Raw genomic sequence first — 18,448 nt, forward strand, 5'->3', positions numbered from 1 at the left:
GTTAAGACAATTGCTATACAGTAACTGATCATATAAGCTCACTTACTAATAGAATTATAGAATCATTTAATTATAAAATCATGTATTAGGCTGCTTTCTTTTACAGCCATATTAGTAGTTATGCTTGGATACTACATAGTTATTGAAAAATTAATATTTTTTATTTTGCACAATATATTAAATCATAAGCTAATGAATGGGATGCACAACATACCATATAAAGCCCCGAAAGTTTAACATTAATCAAATTTCATCTGTTGGTTGAGAGCAGCAATTTAAACTGCTCTGGTTAAGAGTACTATATGAATATGGTCACCAACACACAAAATATATGAATATACTATACAGCAGGGATCCCCAATCCCTGGTTCATGAACCGGCACAAGTCTGCGGCATGCAAAAGGGCGGCATGCCATGGGACGTGTAAACAAGTGAAGCCCCATCTGCAAGATGCAGGCAGCACGGAAACCACGGACACCTCCTTCCGGTCCGCAGAAAAACCTCTCTCCACACAACTGGTCTCTGATGCCCAAAATGTTTGGGGCCACTGCTATACAGTGAAAAGTGGAATAATTGGAAGGATATAATTGATATGAATCACATGATATGAAAAGTGGTTCACTGAATGAGAAATTGGCTACATCAAGGTCTGGAGGGAGGAAGGGAGAGAGAACGGAAAAGGAGGGGTGGCGGGAGAGAGAGAGAGCTTGCTTCTACCTGGAAGTTTCTAGATGATGTTTATATAACTGTCAGTTCAGTACAATGGGAACTGTAATCAAACACACTGAGAATGTGGTTTTGCAGTATTGAGCAGGAACTGCTATTGTAGAAAATTTTATTAAAGTAAAAGCTGTTTGACTAAAATAAGACCTCGACTGAAATGTAATTTTGCTTACCTGTACAAGAAGAGATCTTTGGCCAGGCGCTTGGGGCCAATGATTTTGAAAACAATCTCATATGTCTCCAGGGCCTTCCGATGCACCCCACCAGGCAGGGCAGGATGAAGGCATTGTGCTAAGCGCTTCCCTATGGTCAGCTTTTTAGGTACAACTTGGTACTTCGCATTATTTTGAAGAACCTGACAAGAAACATTGTTAGATCTCTTGGAAGGTATTGCAAAAGCTTTAGTCAGAAAATGATTTATTGGATTAAGAAGCCTGAAAGCAAATTTTCTGAATATATGGTATCAAGCAAATCATGATGCAGTAAGAAAAGCGATTCTTGAGTGTAGATGCTCAAAAGTTCTTATTTAGCAAACTGGCTTTCATTACTTTCTTCCATATTTCCATATGAATATTTATTTACATATTAATAACGCACAAAAATAGTCTATTATTTGTTGCTATGTATTAAAAGAGATCTGTATCTGTACAGAGGTAGGATTTTTACTTACACTAATGTCATGCTAGCAGAAGTGCATTCATTAACTTCCTCACCCCCTCAGGTCCCTTGCCAAGTGCATTAAAGCATCTGTAAGACCTCTTCCTGAATAGAATGCATTATATTATGGCAACTGAGTGGAAAGAATCACCCCCAAAGATCAGGCATAAATTCTGCTCTTACTTTCCCTTTAATACGTACTATATAAAAACAAGAGTCAGATTTTGTCTGGTGTAACAATTATAAGATGACATATATAAACTACACAGAACATTTTACTCCAGTTTCATCAAACAGCAGCCTATAACAATAAAATGAATTTCAAGTTTTTTCCCCCACTGCATATTTTCCCCCTCCATACCTTATTTAGCTTTCCAAGAGATGAAATCAAATCAGCCCATTCACTAGAGTACTCAAAGCTTTTCAGTGCCTTGTCGACAGCTGCTACATAGTTCCTGTACTTGGAATCACCCAGCAGCTCCAGCTCCTCTGCATTCATCCTCCTGCAGGATCCCACCAGAGATCAATTTGCAATGCATGTAAAAGTATTAGCTGGAAAAGACAGATTCACATTTCACCCAGTCGAAGTAATAACAACAAGTAGTTACTGCACCCTGTTGAATATAATTATCATGAAATCTGCAAAAATATTAGCTCATGTGAAGCAAGAGTGGAATGAATTCAGTTTTAGACCTTCCACATACTCATCTTCAGGCAACACCCCTTCAAGTTACTTTTTGTGAAAAGTAATTTATATAGTCACTTTAATAAGTGAATAAAATACATAAGTCACTCCTGGGGGCTTAGAATATCATCCTGAATATGATATGATTTGTGGAGCAAAGGAAGGGATTGTATACAATGGGCAGAGACACCTTCTCTAACTATAAATTCTGCTTTGAATGATGACCCAATTTTTAATATTTCAGGAAATCAGGAAACTTCTAAAGCAGGGGTGTCAAACTCACGACATCACGGCGGCGTCACGTGATGTATCGGGACTTTCCCCCCTTTGTTAAACTGGGTGGGGGCGGGGCACAGCACGTGGGCCGCGAATTTGACATCCCTGTCCTACAGAATGAATGGATACAATGTTGTAAGCTTCCCAGAGGCACACCATAGGGAGATGGGTGTGCTATCTATCTATCTATCTATCTATCTATCTATCTATCTATCTATCTATCTATCTATCTATCTATCTATCTATCTATCTGTAGCCCTCTCTCTGTTGATCCTTCTTTCAATTCAAAATAATATCAGATTACTATATCTAGAAAGTAGATCTGGAGGGTTGTTTCAAAGCTTTAGGAGAAACTCATTGAATTAGAAAATAATTGATACTCCAGTAAGAAAAAGAAATTGATCTTTTTCTTGCTAATTGCAAATTTTTAATTGCTAACAAAATCATCAGGACTTTCAAATTATTTGTTAACATTATTATAGCTATTAGTCTTCCAACTTCTAAACAACTTGTTTGGATTTTTATATATTTTCACATATTTCACATACAGTTTCACATATTTCACACATTTTATTGTAACACTATTTTCAAATCTGTTTATTTGCAGTATTCTATACTTTACTGCAAGACATTTTTCTGGTATTAGTAAGTGCATAATAAACAGACATCAATAAAGGGTTGCAAACTTGTTGCTCCTTTTAGGAACACTTCCTTGCTTTTGCAAGAAAAAAAATCAACTTCAAGTGTTCCAACAGTAGCTGTATAAGGGGATGAATCATCATCAGCTTAATCATTTAATATTTTTACTAAGGGTCCAGTAAAAGAGAGAGGATACATCTCTCTTTAACAGAATTGCTCCAGTGACAGAATTGCTAAGCAGATATATCTGCAACCAAGGTATCATTTTCAAATAGATGCTGCAAAAACTAATTTTACACCTCGGTAATAATCCAGATTTAGCATTAAGAAAGTGTGAAATAAAGTATCATGCAGCTATAAAAACTAAAAATGTACTGGAAGAATCCAAAAAACCCTGGAAGAATCCAAAGTCTTACCGTATATACTCGAGTATAAGCCGAGTTTTTCAGCACGTTTTTTGTGCTGAAAAACGTCCCCTCGGCTTATACTCGAGTTCACGCTCGGGACCCCCGCACGGGGGGGGGTACCGACCGGACTCCCAGGGGAGGGACGGGGAGCGGCCCCGCCGAGGCCTCGCGGGATTTGTCGCCCCCAGGCCGGCCCCCATTCCCGTGTCTGGTGGGCGGACGGCGCAAACTTGGCGGACTGTGCATTGGCGCGGGGAAGCCCTGGTGGTGCAGTGAGAGGGCTGGGCAGGGGAGCCGCCAGCCTTCTCGGCTGAGGAGGAGGTTTCCCGACGCGAGCTTCGCCGCGAGAGCCACCCAAAGGCCAGAAGAAAGGTCATTCCATCGAGTAATGGAGCGGCTCTTCCTCTCCGCCTTACCCATGCTGTGCGAGCCCGGCTGGGCTGCAACCCCGCCGCCGCTCCTTCCTCAGCCTCCCGGGGCTCGCGCTCTAGCAGCCGCCAAGCTCAGGCCGACTCGGCAGCTCCCATCAGCACTCGCACGGCGCGATTCGGCAGGAGGAGTCGGGCTCGCTCTGTGGCGGTGGCGCCGCTGCCGCCGCCGCCACCACCGCCACGGAGCGAGCCCGACCTCCTGCCCGAATCGCGCCGTGCAGTGCTGATGGGGAGCTGCCGAGTCCGCCTGAGCTTGGCGGCTGCTAGAGCGCGAGCCCCGGGAGGCTGAGGAAGGAGCGGCGGCGGGGTTGCAGCCCAGCCGGGCTCGCATAGCATGGGTAAGGCGGAGAGGAAGGAGCCTTCGCCCATTACTCGATGGAATGACCTTTTCTTCTGGCCTTTGGGGTGGCTCTCGCGGCGGCGCAGAGCGCAGCGCCATCCCGCCCGCGACCCTCAAACTCGCGTTCCGCTTTCTGGTAAATTGGAGACGCCCCGGGTGAACAAACAATGCAGCAACTCAGAGCAAGCCGGCGATTGGCCAAGCTCAACCAGTAGAAAAAAAGGTTCTCCCCGTGTCGTCATTGTTGCTAGGCAGATGTTCAGGCGCAACGGGAGAGAGAAGAGGGGGGGAAAACCCTCCCTCCCTCAGCCGAGAAGGACTGCACCGCCAGGGCTTCCCCGCGCCAATGCATAGCCTGGCGGGAGTTACTGCAGCTCACCTGCCCCGCCCAACTGGTGGTGTTAGCAGCAGCTGCCGCTTTCTAGCAAAAAGGTCGCTCGCCCAAAACTCCTCGCCTTCTCCTGGGAAGGGCTGGATGGCTAGCCAGGAAGGGTTGAATAAGCAAGCCAACCTCCCTCCCTCCCTCCCTCCTCTCCCCCGCAAGCGAAAGAGCGTTTTCCCGTTGGAAGAGAGAGAGAGAGAGAGAGAAAGGAGGGGCCGTTCCTCCCCTTCTTTCATTCTTTCTTCTCCCTCCGTGCTTCAGAAGCTGGGCGTGTGTGTGCGCGCCCTAGTCCCCTTCTGTTCCGTGGCGCTGGAAGAGAGAGAGAGAGAGAGAGAAAGGAGGGGCCATTCCTCCCCTTCTTTCATTCTTTCTTCTCCCTCCGTGCTTCACCGTGCTGGGCGACCTGGAGCAGCTGCTCTTCAGCCAGATGCTCGGTGAGTCAGCCCGTCCCCTTCCTTCCCGTGGGGGTCTGCCTTGCTGGTGAAGGTTATTGGGGCTTTTGAGCAAGGGAGGAGGAACGCGAGCACCGCCTTTCGCGCTGGCATTCCGGGATTTCCCTTTGTTTAGAGCTGGGAATCCTCCTTCCCCCTTTTGCACTCCCTCCCTCCCTCCCTCTCTCTCTCTCTCTCTCACACACACACACACACAGACTTCTAAAGTCGATTGGCACAATGCTAAGCAAACACAGCAGTGGGTCAAGGGTGAAGGGCTAGGAACCTGGCAGGTGAAAGGTTGAGCGACATGAAAGGCAAAGACCACAATTGTTTTAAGAAAGAAGCTTTAGCAGGAGGGGGATGGAGGGTGTTTTAAGTTTTGGCAAACAGCCAGGCCAACTGTATTGGAGAAGGTCACACAACTGGCCTTAACATTTTAGCTGCTGTCTTTTCCTCACACTTGGGTTTAATGATATTAGAGATCCTTATTGCCCTGCCAAAAAAAAAAAAAGAGCCACCCCAACGTCTATGAAAATTAACCTTCTGCCAAGAGACACTGTGCAGGGTATTTTCACTATTGGTGTGCATACAGGCTTAGATTTGTGCTGGGTTCTTAGTGCTTAGAGCACTGACCTTCAGAGGCACCCTGGTCCCTTGGAAGCTAAAGGAGGACTCATTTTCATGCTTGCAGTTGTATTGTCAATTTCTGTGAGACAATGTTGTTGAAGTAACTCACTCACTCATTCATTCATTCATTCATTCATTCCTTGTGTGTCCAATCACACTTAGCCAATAAAAATTCTATTCTATTCTATTCTATTCATTCATTCATTCATTTTATTTTGTCAAATACATATTAAATAATTATATAAATATAAGCATGAATTGAATACATAAAAGGAATACAACTAAAGGGAACATTAGGACAGGGACGGTAGGCACGCTGGTGCTCTTATGCACGCCCCTTACAGACCTCTTAGGAATGGGGTGAGGTCAATACTAGATAGTCTTTGGTTAAGGCTTTGGGGATTTTGGGAAGAGACCAGAGTCAGGTAGCACATTCCAGGCATTAACAACTCTGTTACTGAAGTCACATTTTCTGCAATCTAGATTGGAGAGGTTCACTTTAAGTTTGAATCTATTGTGTGCTCATGTATTGTTGTGGTTGAAGCTGAAGTAGTCATTGATAGGAAGTACATTGTAGCAGATAATTTTATGAGCTATGCTCAGGTCATACCAAAGGTGGCGTAGTTCTAAATTTTCTAAAGCTGGGAATCCTCCTTCCCCCTTTTGCACTTTTATTGTTTTTCGTTCAAATAAATATTCATGTTATTTTACTTGGCTCTATCTTTATTTTTTACATTGACCAGTAGCTGCCTCATTTCCCACCCTCGGCTTATACTCGAGTCAATAGTTTTTCCCAGTTTTTGTGGTAAAATTAGGTGCCTCGGCTTATATTCAGATCGGCTTATACTCGAGTATATACGGTAATTCATCAAAGCACAACAAAATGAACACAGAAAATAAAACAGACTATATAAAACAACCAACCAACTTTGAATTGCACACTATTGTAGCTTTTTAGCAGTCAGATAGCAATAGTAATAGCACTTAGACTTATATACCACTTCACAATGCTTTATATAGCCCTCTTTTAAACAGTTTACAGAGTCAGCATATTGCCCCCAACAATCTGGGTCTTCATTTTACCGACCTCGGAAGGATGGAAGGCTGAGTCAGCATTGAATATATATGCAGATCATGATTTAAGACCTACTAAGGTGAAGAGATTACTCCACAAATGAAATGGGCAGATTTTTTTTAGGTTCAATCAATTTGGAAGGGACATATCCATTATCAATACAAGTTTAGGGTAGGCAAGAAAAAACACTTCACTATTGTATTCAAAATTGTACTTGTGCAGTAACTTTCACTTCACAAGCTACTCTGTCAAATACTTGAATAATTAGTTGTCTTTACACATGACATGAATGCTATTCATGGCATCTAAGGTCCTCCCAGTCAGATGGCCAAGTCTTATCTTCCAATCTATGAGTTTGGAGAAACGTGTGCTGACATAAATTGCACTGCCCTCACAAGCCTGGCAAGTGTCACTGTCCATTATATTTTCCTTAACTACAAGTTAAGGAAAATGATTAATGGACCTCCCTGGCTTGGTTTCCCATTCTCCCAAGTGTCACCCTAACATAACCGTTAACCCATGCAGGTTAACTGAAAACTTCACATAGGACTTTCAGGCAAGCAGGTAGGCAAGGTGAGAACTATGGGTGGGTGACATGGGCGGGCACTTAGAAACATGGGTGGGAGGGCAGGTACTACAAGCAGGCGCTTTGGATTGCAGGCAGGTGTGCGAGTGAGCAGAAAAGTAGCAGGAATAGGAGCAACTTGTAGGAAGCCAGGAGGGAAGATGAGAAACAATCACATAACTGTGGGATGCTGCAAGTCAACTGCCAGGCACCCAAACAGCAATCGAATGCCCTGCGGGGATGCTGCAATGGCTGCAACCATATTGTTCATGCATGCTTCATTGCATTCATGGGAAAAAAAATGTACCAAGGAAGAAGGAAGGCCAACTTTAAAACAGGAAGAGTTAAAGACACCTTTAATTTACCTCAATTCTCAACTGGAGATGAAATTGATAGTGTCATAAATACAAGATATTTTTTAAAAAATTGGTTACTGGTGTATGCTCATCTTGCATTCATAGGGATGTGAGGATGAGCCCTGTCTTAATTGTATCACAATGAAAAAAAATTGTCACATCAATCCGTAAGTGAGGAATGATTCTCTTTTTAAACTTCTAATGTCTCCTGGAGAAGGTACTGTACAAATAAAACATTTTTTGAGCTTTCTGGAAGCGTAAATGACATTCCTGATCCCATAAGTCTTTCAGAAACTTAAAACATCTATTTTATCCTCAAACATCCCCATCCACAGCCTTTGCTTCTGGAATGTGGTTCTCAAACCTATGGAATTGTGCACATTTAATTAAGATGTTCCTCTTTTATGTCTTTTCTCCTAGACCATATAAGCTCTCCAGATTCCTCTGCCATAGAGAAATGAAGGAAAGAAAGATGTCATTGCCATGACTGCAATATTATAAGTGTCAAATGGAATCTCTAATGCTCTGATTATTATCTTTTATATATTTGATTATTATCTTTTATATCTTTTATATATCTTTTATTATATATCAGATAATAATCTGATTATTATCTGATTAGATAATGCTGTCTGAGGAAGCTCTGCAAATAGCTGAGGAAAGAAGGGAAGCAAAAGGCAAGGGAGAAAGAGAAAGATACACCCAGTTGAATGCAGAATTCCAGAGAATAGCTAGAAGAGATAAGAATACATTCTTAAATGAACAGTGCAAAGAAATAGAAGAAAACAATAGAATAGGGAGGACCAGAGATCTCTTCAAGAAAATTGGAGATATAAAGGGAACGTTTCATGCAAAGATGGGCATGATAAAGGGCCAAAGTGGCAGGGACCTAACAGAGGCAGAAGAGATTAAGAAGAGGTGGCAAAATTACACAGAAGAACTATACAAGAATGAGCTTAACATCCCTGATAACCACGATGGGGTGGTCACTGACCTTGAGCCAGACATCCTAGAATGTGAAGTCAAATGGGCCTTAGGAAATCTGAGCAACAACAAAGCTAGTGGAGGAGACAGTATTCCAGCTGAGCTATTCAAAATCTTAAAAGACGACGCAGTAAAAGTGCTACATCCAATTTGCCAGCAAATTTGGAAAACTCAACAATGGCCACAGGATTGGAAAAGGTCAGTTTACATTCCAATTCCAAAGAAAGGCAATGCCAAAGAATGTTCAAACTATCGCACCATTGCACTCATTTCACATGCTAGTAAGGTTATGCTTAAAATCCTACAAGCTAGGCTCCAGCAGTATGTGGATCGAGAACTACCAGAAGTACAGGCAGGATTTCGTAGAGGCAGAGGAACTAGAGATCAAATTGCCAACATACGCTGGATCATGGAGAAAGCTAGGGAGTTCCAGAAAAACATCTACTTCTGCTTCATTGACTATGCTAAAGCCTTTGATTGTGTGGATCACAACAAATTGTGGCAAGTTCTTAAAGAGATGGGAGTACCAGACCATCTTATTTGTCTCTTGAGAAACCTGTATGCGGGTCAAGAAGCCACAGTGAGAACTGGACACGGAACCACTGATTGGTTCAAAATTGGGAAAGGAGTCCGGCAAGGCTGTATACTATCACCCTGCCTATTTAACTTATATGCAAAACACATCATGAGAAAGGCGGGGCTAGATGAATCAAAAATTGGAATTAAGATTGCTGGAAGAAATATCAACAATCTCAGATATGCAGATGATACCACTCTAGTGGCAGAAAGCGAAGAGGAACTAAAGAGTCTCTTGATGCAGGTGAAGGAGGAGAGTGCAAAAGTTGGTTTGAAACTCAACATTAAGAAAACTAAAATCATGGCATCCAGCCCTCTCAATTCCTGGCAGATAGATGGTGAAGAAATGGAGGTAGTGACAGATTTTATTTTCCTGGGCTCCAAGATCACCGCAGATGGGGACTGCAGCCAAGAAATTAAAAGACGCTTGCTCCTGGGGAGGAAAGCTATGGCAAATCTAGACAGCGTACTAAAAAGCAGAGACATCATCCTGCCAACAAAGGTGCGTATAGTCAAAGTTATGGTTTTCCCAGTTGCAATGTATGGCTGTGACGGTTGGACCATAAGAAAGGCTGAGCGCCAAAGAATTGAGACCTTTGAACTCTGGTGCTGGAGAAGATTCCTGCGAGTCCCTTGGACTGCAAGGCGAACAAACAAGTCAGTTCTAAAGGAGATCAACCCTGACTGCTCTTTAGAAGGCCAGATCCTGAAGATGAAACTGAAATACCTAATGAGAAAGAAGGACTCACTGGAGAAGAGTCTAATGCTGGGGAAGATTGAGGGCAAAAGAAGAATGGGATGACAGAGAATGAGGTGGCTGGATGGAGTCACTGAAGCAGTAGGCATGAGTTTAAATGGACTCCAGAGGATGGTAGAGGACAGGAAGGCCTGGAGGAATGTTGTCCATGGGGTTGCGATGGGTTGGACACGACTTCGCAACTAACAACAACAAAATGCTCTGAGGAAACTGGCAAACATTTTCTACAACTGCATTTAAACTGTTGAAAAAAATAAAGTGAACTGTAATCTCAAAATGAACCATTTTCTCATCCTGATTCTTGCATCTGGGATCATTATTTCTCAGATATAAAGCAGATCTTGCCCTTATTACTGCATTTAATCTATAGAACCAAAGAATACATTTGAAATTAATAAATATACTAACAATTTGGGTTTTGAATATTAAAAACCAATTCAAACAGCAGGTAATTCTATAATTAACTACCATTCTATATGGCAATGGTTCCTGATTTAGAGATTCTTAAATAAACTCATATAACTTCCAATGGACTGAATAGACATTTCACACTCAAAGGTAATATAATTCTGAATAGCAAATATAACCTTTCTTATTTTAGGCGCAGGTGATAGTTCTTGTAACCCAATACAATTCACAAACATATTAGAAACCTATTTTATAACTTCTGAATATTGCCTTTAAGAAATGGAATAACTATCATCAACAAAAGCACTACTATAGAAGTTATTCTTCCACAAGTGATTATATAACAGAAACCAATATAAGATACTGTAGATATATAGTATGTATGTATAATGAATAATTCCAATATTTTTCTGTAAGGAAAATTCCAGTTAATTTCCAACTGGTCATATAGTAAGAAAAATAGATTTTTCTAGATGCTATGACCAAATAACAAAATCAAAACTTTAATCAGTGCATGCTAAATATTCCATTTCGTAAAAGAATAAAAATAATTGATGCTTCACAAAATGAATGAAAATATTTTAATTACTAAGAATACAGTAGTAGTGTGATATTGATATAGCTAAAAAATTCAGGATAGCATGTTATAATAAACTGAAAAATTCAATATTTGAACTTGTCTGTGTTCAGGTAGCCTAAGATTCTAGACAGGAGCACTTAATGAAGCTGCAAGTGTAACTCAATTTTGTTTCAATGTTATTAAGGTCCATCCACATCAGTAGCCTGGCTGATTCTGCTTTCTGAAGCACCTTTTATATCTCTATCATTGTGGCATAATATTGCCTTTTAATTTAATAACAAGGGGTGTTTCTGTTTGTACATTTTGCTCTGTTTCTGTCACTCTAAATCAGACTCAGATTCCAATATTAGCCTGTTCTTGATGGAATAGGCAATCACACTCACTGTAGCAATAACTCCATCCCCTAGTCAAAATGCTGTGTAGTTTATAGATATAAATTATCAATGCCTGGCTCTGTCTCACAGTCATGACTCTATTTATATTGTGTTGCCATGTTTTTGCGTTGCCGATCTTTTCTAAAGCAATAAAAGGATTTCTGTCCTATGAAAGAATTGATAAGACCAAGGCAGGCAAATTGAGGCCCTCAATCTCTTTTTCAGAAGTCACTGGAGCCTCCTCTAATCATAATTGCTGAAAATGGGTGATTTTGAGAGGAAATATGCAGAAACGTATGTCTTGGTAGCCAGGATTACCCATACATGTCATATATATTTATTAGCAATGATTTAATTAATATATGGATCTAGTAATATAGAATCACTAAATTACTTAATATTGAAGGTTTAGATTTAAAGTAGTTCAGTTATAGACAGAATGTAACAGCCAATTGAAAATTACAATTTTACACTCCTAATTTAAACAAGGGTTCTCATGTGCCAATATGAGAATGGCGAGTAAGAAAAAGCAGTAGAGCAGTTTGGTAGGCATCAGATGTGAATTCTATTCCTGCCTTAGGCACCAAGCCAGCAGAGTGACTTTGGGCCAGTCATTCTCTCTCAGCCCTAAGAAGGAAGCAATTGCATACCATTTCTGCAATCTTGCCAAGAAAATTACTGGAACTTGCCAAGGCAGTTACCAGGGGTCAACAGTGGTAACTTGAATGGGAAGAAAGGAAAAAAGGAAGGAAATCTAATGTTAGCAAGCTAAACCTGTGTATTTACTCTAATTACTGTTAAATATTACACATAAAATTGAATCTCCAATGCTAGGAAGTTATTTTGTATTGCTTAGAATTTTATGCGGACAGAATTATAAATATTTTCTACATTACAGAAATAATTAAATGTTTCTTTAATTAAATCTTTCCCATAAAACAAAAGCAAGCGTTTCCTTATTTTACATTTTGAGACTAAGGAATGTTTTACCTATTGCTATGTGAGACTCAGCACATTTTATGCTTGTTTGAAAAACACTGCTTTAATTCAGCCATAATAACTTTACATATTCCATCACAACCCCAAACTGGGAACAGAATGTATGAAATACAATTATCGGTAATAACTGAAAATATTTTATGTTAAAATAAATCTAACAACATATATCAACCGAGTAATGACTTTAAAAAATACTAATATCAGAAATGCAGACTGTTGGGGGAGGCATACTGTTGTCTTTACAAGATGTCAGAACGTCAGTGCAATAGCAATACAAATGTACACATTCTCTTTATCATTCCTTTGGCAGCAGATATACATATTAGATTTATTTATTTAAAACATGTATATAACCCAGAGTTGAAAAATGAGTGGCTATATAAATGTTTTGAATGAATGAATGAGACTCAGTTTATCACCTCAGATGTGTTTTCCTTTGTATCCAGACAATACAGCCTAACTCTGACATTTTGACAATTCACTTAAAATTCTCCTTGGTGGACCTCACATGATCAGCCTAAGCTAAGACAAAAGCATTATAGAATTACTGTATTACCACCTCCTAAAAGCCTTCACTTGTTTTTCTAGACCAGGGAAGAAAGTGCTATGTGCCTAGCCCTTTTACCAATCATCAGGGCAAAACATGTCCTAGCAATAGCTGATAACATAATCTCTTCCATGATATTTGCTCGATTTACCACCAGTGAAACATTAACCAAATGTTTATATTTCTTTATCTTAGAAACCAGTTCCTTTGTTTTACTTTTTTAAAACTTTCCCGACTCAGCCTCTTGGTTTGTCCAGATCTCCTATATTATAACTTGTAATAAAACTAAAATGCAACGTTTAAGAACAAGTCACATTCTTTTTTTTTTAATTTGCATTTATATCCCGCCCTTCTCCGAAGACTCAGGGCGGCTTACACTATGTCAAGCAATAGTCTTCATCCATTTGTATATTATATACAAAGTCAACTTATTGCCCCTAACAATCTGGGTCTTCATTTTACCTACCTTATAAAGGATGGAAGGCTGAGTCAACCTTGTGCCTGGTGGGACTTGAACCTGCAGTAATTGCAAGCAGCTGCTCTTAATAACAGACTGCATTAGTCTGTTGAGCCACCAGAGGCCCTTATATAACATTCCCTTATATTTTTCCCCTCCAGGAGTTGGGAGAGGTTAGCCTTTTGTTTGGTGACACAAAGCATTTTGCAATGGGTTCATTAAGTGCCAAGCTCAGCGTCCTACACTTTATTGAATAATAAAGTGATTGAACAGTGCAAATCCCTGACTTGAAAAGAAACATCATAAAAAACAATGAGATCTCCCATATAAAAAACTACATTGTAAGGCCCAATAATTGTTCAAAGATTTTTAGATCCATGATCTTCTGTTTCTCTACAATATTTGTAGATATTTACCCACAGCGAGTCCCACCATGCTGATCAAGCTCACAGCCTTACCCCGGGTTATTTTGTTTAGTAATTTCAATAAATTAATAAATGGGAAAACAGATATGGTTTATATTTATGCTTTATCTTCTAGTTTATTTTTAATTCCTAAGGATGTTTCTAAGCCCCAATGCATTCTCTCTTTATTCTTCAATACCTTTTCTTGTGTGATAGGAAGATGTGTGAGACGATTTATTTTGTTTGTTTCCACTTCTATGCCTAATCTACATTTGAGGATTCCCCAACCCTTGGCTAAAGATGTGAATATGAGGGGAAGGAGAAACCTTTTCCATTGACAAATGACTTTATTGACTAGACTGATTGAAAGAAGCTACATGAGTAAAATGCAAATGCATTACTATGGCTCAGTAGACATGAAACATTGACTGTTAGAAGCACATTAGAAAACTGAGGAGGGTACTGGGAAATAGATGGGAAAATATCCAAGTATCTGAGTCTTGGAAGTAAACCAAACACTAAACATCTGATATAATTGGATTTATAATTAGTAAACCAAACACTAAACATCTGATATTATTGGATTTATAATTAGATCTTACCAGAATCTCTGATTTAACGGTAAATAATACAATTCTAATCCTGAAATCAAACACAGGATAACCTTAGGCCGTATTGCAATGGTTAACATGAATAAGATCTGGTAAAGCAGGGATATTGATTTAAATACAAAAAGCAGGCTAGTTATAGTCTTCCCTATAATGATGTATGGGGGTGTAAAAGTAGGATACTATGAATGGCTGATCGAAGAATTGACGTCTTTGAACTGTGGTGCTGGTGTAAATTACTGTGAATACCATGGACAGCTAGAGTAACTAACGGAAAGATGCTAAATCACACCTCATTGGAAGATAAAATCATAAGACTATGTCTGATTTACTTTGGTCATTTTATGCTTGCAAATTCATTGGAGAAGGCAAGGAATGGCTAGTGGACAAAGAAGGGGCAAACAAAGAACATGATGGCTTGATAACATCAAATCTGATGCAAAGTTGAACATATAACAATTGAAAAAAGCTGTGCTTGATAGGGTAGCATAGAGAGCACTTGCTATGAAGTCACGGAGTGGGACATGACTAAAAACAACAAACAATGCTAATACATAATAGCAGCACTTGAATTTTAACTTCTGACTTTTTAAGTGTAAAAACCCTAAGATTATAATGTACCCTGAATTTTATTAACTTATTTTAACAGTGAAATCCAGACTAACTTAGAAGATAGCACCTATAAACGCTGTGAGAAATACTTCTCAAAAAAGATGAGAGTTGCAAAAGCTTTTGAGAAACAGCAAACGGAGGTGATAGCCAGTTTTTCTGAAAACTGCATCTATCTGTCTGACTTTTTCACCACTGGCTTTTTTTAAAAGTTCAAACCTTGGGCTTTGTTTAGTGTTCTTGGTTATTCTCTTGGCCAGCTAAGACTAGATACTCATCCAGATAGTTTACTTTTCTTTATCATATACACTAGACACAATCTCTCTGAGCATATATTCTTTTTTTCACCTAAGTCCATCCTCTGATTAATATTCGCCATATCAATATTTCAGCTTGTATCATCAAACTATAGCTGAAGCTTCCCTATAAACTTCAGAGAGAGAAACAGGCATAAGCAGTCATTCATTCATCCAAAAGTACTCTTTGACTGAGAAAAACCTAGATATGCAAAAAAATGAAAAATTGAAGGCTGTTAATACAATTTTTTTCCTAAGAACAAATTTATTTATTTATTACATAGCGCTCCAAAAGTTACTTTCTCCCCCCCAACTAAAGTAATATTTTAGGTTCCCACAATATCTCCGGGCAATAGTAACAGGTAGAGGCCTTTTCTACCTCTTCCCAGTCACTGCATCCAATAAATAAATATAATAAAACTACCATAACATTAACCAATCCCTATGGACATAGAATGAAGAGGGTAGAAGAAAAATTGATTTGTTAACTTTCCCTCTGCGCAAATGGGCTTTCAAGAAAAGATGCTACTCTGCATTACAGAAAGTATAATTGGCAAGTACATCATTCTAGGCACAGGAAGCCAAATATAAAGAAGAGGCAAGGGAGATGATGATGGGAAAGGTATTTGTACCATCCTGTGTACCATTTAATCAAAAGAAGGCCCACAATGTCTAAGCAGTGTTTTAGGAGTCCCATTCGATGGGCAAACTAAGAGAAATAAAACACACTCTCAGCCATAAAAATCAAATAACCCCCAGTTTCTGTTTCTTTATTCACTAGAATAAAGAACAGAATAAATATACCTTAAGAGGGCATTAGTTAAAGTGAAAAAATGAAAGGATGGCCTTTTTTCCCTTTCTTTTTTAAATAAGACGATAAAATAAAACAAGTTAGGGTGGTCCTTAGGCAAATAACCTCTCCCCCTCCCAAGTGTGCAAGAATTCCCACTTTGTGGAATTCGGCGGCAAGGAAGGGCGACAATCCCCTAAGCAAAAGACCGGCAGGCAAACATGGAAGGATTGTTTCCTTGGTTTCCAATGCACCTTTTCAACCGACAAAGCAAGAAAATATGCGAGTCTCCGCCGGCTACGCCTCCTGCCTCCGTTTACTACCGACCCCATCTCTCTGCACCTGCTCCGAGGACGCGGGGAGGGGAGGAGAAGCCCCTAGGGGTCCAAACAAGGATGCCGCTGCCCGCCGTTCCCTTTTTTGGGGGGGTGTCCTCCTCTCTCTCAGCGCTTTCTCCCCCCACAGACTAAAAAGCCCACCGCCCGCTCAAGGAAGGGAAAAGGCCGCAGGGCTAGAAAGGAAGAGCGAAAAGGGTTACCTTGGCGCCCAGAGCCGGAAGAGCCGCGCCGCAGAAACCTCCCCCCGCCCGCCTGCCTGCCTGCTTCCCCGAGCCCGGGCACTGACGGCTTCCCAGCATGCCAAGCGGCTTCCTTCCTTCCTCCGGCCTTCGCCTGACGTTATGACGCCACCTGGCGCCGCTCGGAATTAGCGCAGCTTCTTCTAGCCGAGCGGGCGATTGCAGGTTTGCCATAGCGGCGAGTTCCTTAAAGGAACTTCTTCTAGAAGAGGGAGAGGAGGGGCTCCGGGTGGGCCTTGGTGCAAAAGCCAACTTGCATTTTCTGTTTTTTTTTCCCTCCCCCCCCCTCGGATTTTCCCAGTGTATCCTAAAAGCTGAGCTGGTTTCCCGCCTGGTTTCTTATTTTCATGCCAGCGGGGAGAAATGCTTCGGCTAGCCCAGTTCTTTGATCCGCCTGGCGCGCGTGGAGGAGTCGCTTTGTTCCCCACTGCGCGACCGTGTGTGTTTTGCTCAACGTTACGGGCAGATTTAAGATTAAGATTGGCCTGGTATTCGGCGGAGTACCGGATTCTTCACGCTTCTTCGTTCGGAAGCCGACAGGCAAATCATGAAACCGGTTGTTTATATCGGGGTTCATTCCTTTCTCCTTGATTTCTCGCCGTCGAAAGCCCTGCCGCCCTTTTCTGAAGGTGGGGTGTGTGTGGGGGTGTACATCAGTAGCACCTAAACAGGCAACATTAAATAAGCGTTGGTTGAATGGAATTCAGCCTCCAAAGCCGGACCACGGGAAGCTGCAGTTTGCAATCGGTTGCACGTTTATGGCAATGCAATTGGATGCAAGGCGCTGGATAATTCACAACGCTACTCTAAACTAGCGAAACTGAGTTCTGAGTGAATCTAGATAGAATCGGACTACAAGACCCCCTCATCTCCCCGCTTATTCTATCAATGGATGGATGCGACAGAAAGCAAACAAAGACATCCATCAATCATTTCAAGCGGATTAAAAACTAAAGCGCGATCCCGGCAGGGGATACAATTCGTACAAATAATGTTTAATGTCGTAATCTTAAGTAATCGCGATCTCCTTTAAAATGATGTCACATTGCGGCCGAGGACATCTTTGCCACGATTAACTAGAGCTAAAAGAGCCTTTCTTTTCGTTTCTTTTTTCTGGGGGGATGAGCCCTGAGACTGATTTCTCTCGCAGAGGGCGCTGTGTGAGACAGAGGTCTTCCTCTCAGCTAAAACGTTTCCGGGATTCAATTTCCCTAGTTTTCTCCGGGCCACGTGGGAGCGTATTTTTGCACACTTTTGAACCTCGCAGCGGGTTGATTTCTCTCGACTTGGTCCTCTTTTGGAGTCAGTGGCTACGTGGATGGATGCTACTCTGTTCTTGGAGATTAGGGAGAAGATGAAGAGCGGATTGCTGATTATTCGGTACTTTTATTTGTTTGCTTTATGTTTGATTCACCCTGCTTCATTTCCCACTTTGAGATAGGCATTGCCGGGTTATGTTTTCTTCCATCTTTTTTTCCACTTCTCTTACAGGCCTGTCTTTAGCTTCCCATTTTCCATCCAGGACAACGGTGATTACTTTTTGTAAAACTTCTACAATATCACTTCCCATACCATCGTACTTTAGTAAATGTCTGTGTTACCAGATAATAAAGGCACTCTAGAGAAGGGGTCTCCAACCTTGGCAACTCTACGACTTGTGAACTTCAACTCCCAGAATTCCTCAGCCAGCATGTGCTGGCTGAGGAATTCTGGGAGTTGAAGTCCACAAGTCATAAAGTTGCCAAGGTTGGAGACCCCTGCCCTAGAGGACATGCAGTATACATTGGAAGTCTAATTGTGTGCCATGAAATGTTTTCCAAACATCTTCACCATGCAGACAAATTATTTCTTTAAAACTTAATTTATGAAATAATAGTCTTGGATT

The 18,448-nt window shown here is 41.0% G+C and overlaps 2 protein-coding genes across 3 annotated transcripts in view; one reads left to right on the top strand and one right to left on the bottom strand.

The window, feature by feature from the left end:
- The window catches only part of DOP1A (DOP1 leucine zipper like protein A), a 66,660-nt gene extending 50,049 nt beyond the window's left edge, over nt 1–16,611 (bottom strand). The window contains exons 1-3 of one of the 2 annotated variants that reach the window (XM_058175759.1): nt 16,525–16,611; nt 1,742–1,932; nt 897–1,078 (exon numbers count right to left, since the gene is read on the bottom strand). In XM_058175759.1, the coding sequence (XP_058031742.1) occupies nt 897–1,078; nt 1,742–1,879 (320 nt within the window). In that variant the 5' untranslated portion in view covers nt 1,880–1,932; nt 16,525–16,611. Of the gene's footprint in view, nt 1–896; nt 1,079–1,741; nt 1,933–12,694; nt 12,716–16,524 lie in introns of those variants that run through there. The other variant, XM_058175767.1, reaches the window with a different exon arrangement.
- A 117-nt stretch (nt 16,612–16,728) lies between these two features.
- Nucleotides 16,729–18,448, top strand: part of UBE3D (ubiquitin protein ligase E3D) — a 65,185-nt gene continuing 63,465 nt past the window's right edge. The window contains exon 1 of the mRNA XM_058175847.1: nt 16,729–17,943. Coding sequence (XP_058031830.1) covers nt 17,882–17,943 — 62 coding nt within the window. The 5' untranslated portion in view covers nt 16,729–17,881. The remainder of the gene's footprint in view (nt 17,944–18,448) is intronic.

This window comes from Ahaetulla prasina, chromosome 1 (assembly GCF_028640845.1).
Source record: "Ahaetulla prasina isolate Xishuangbanna chromosome 1, ASM2864084v1, whole genome shotgun sequence".
Lineage (NCBI taxonomy): Eukaryota > Metazoa > Chordata > Lepidosauria > Squamata > Colubridae > Ahaetulla > Ahaetulla prasina.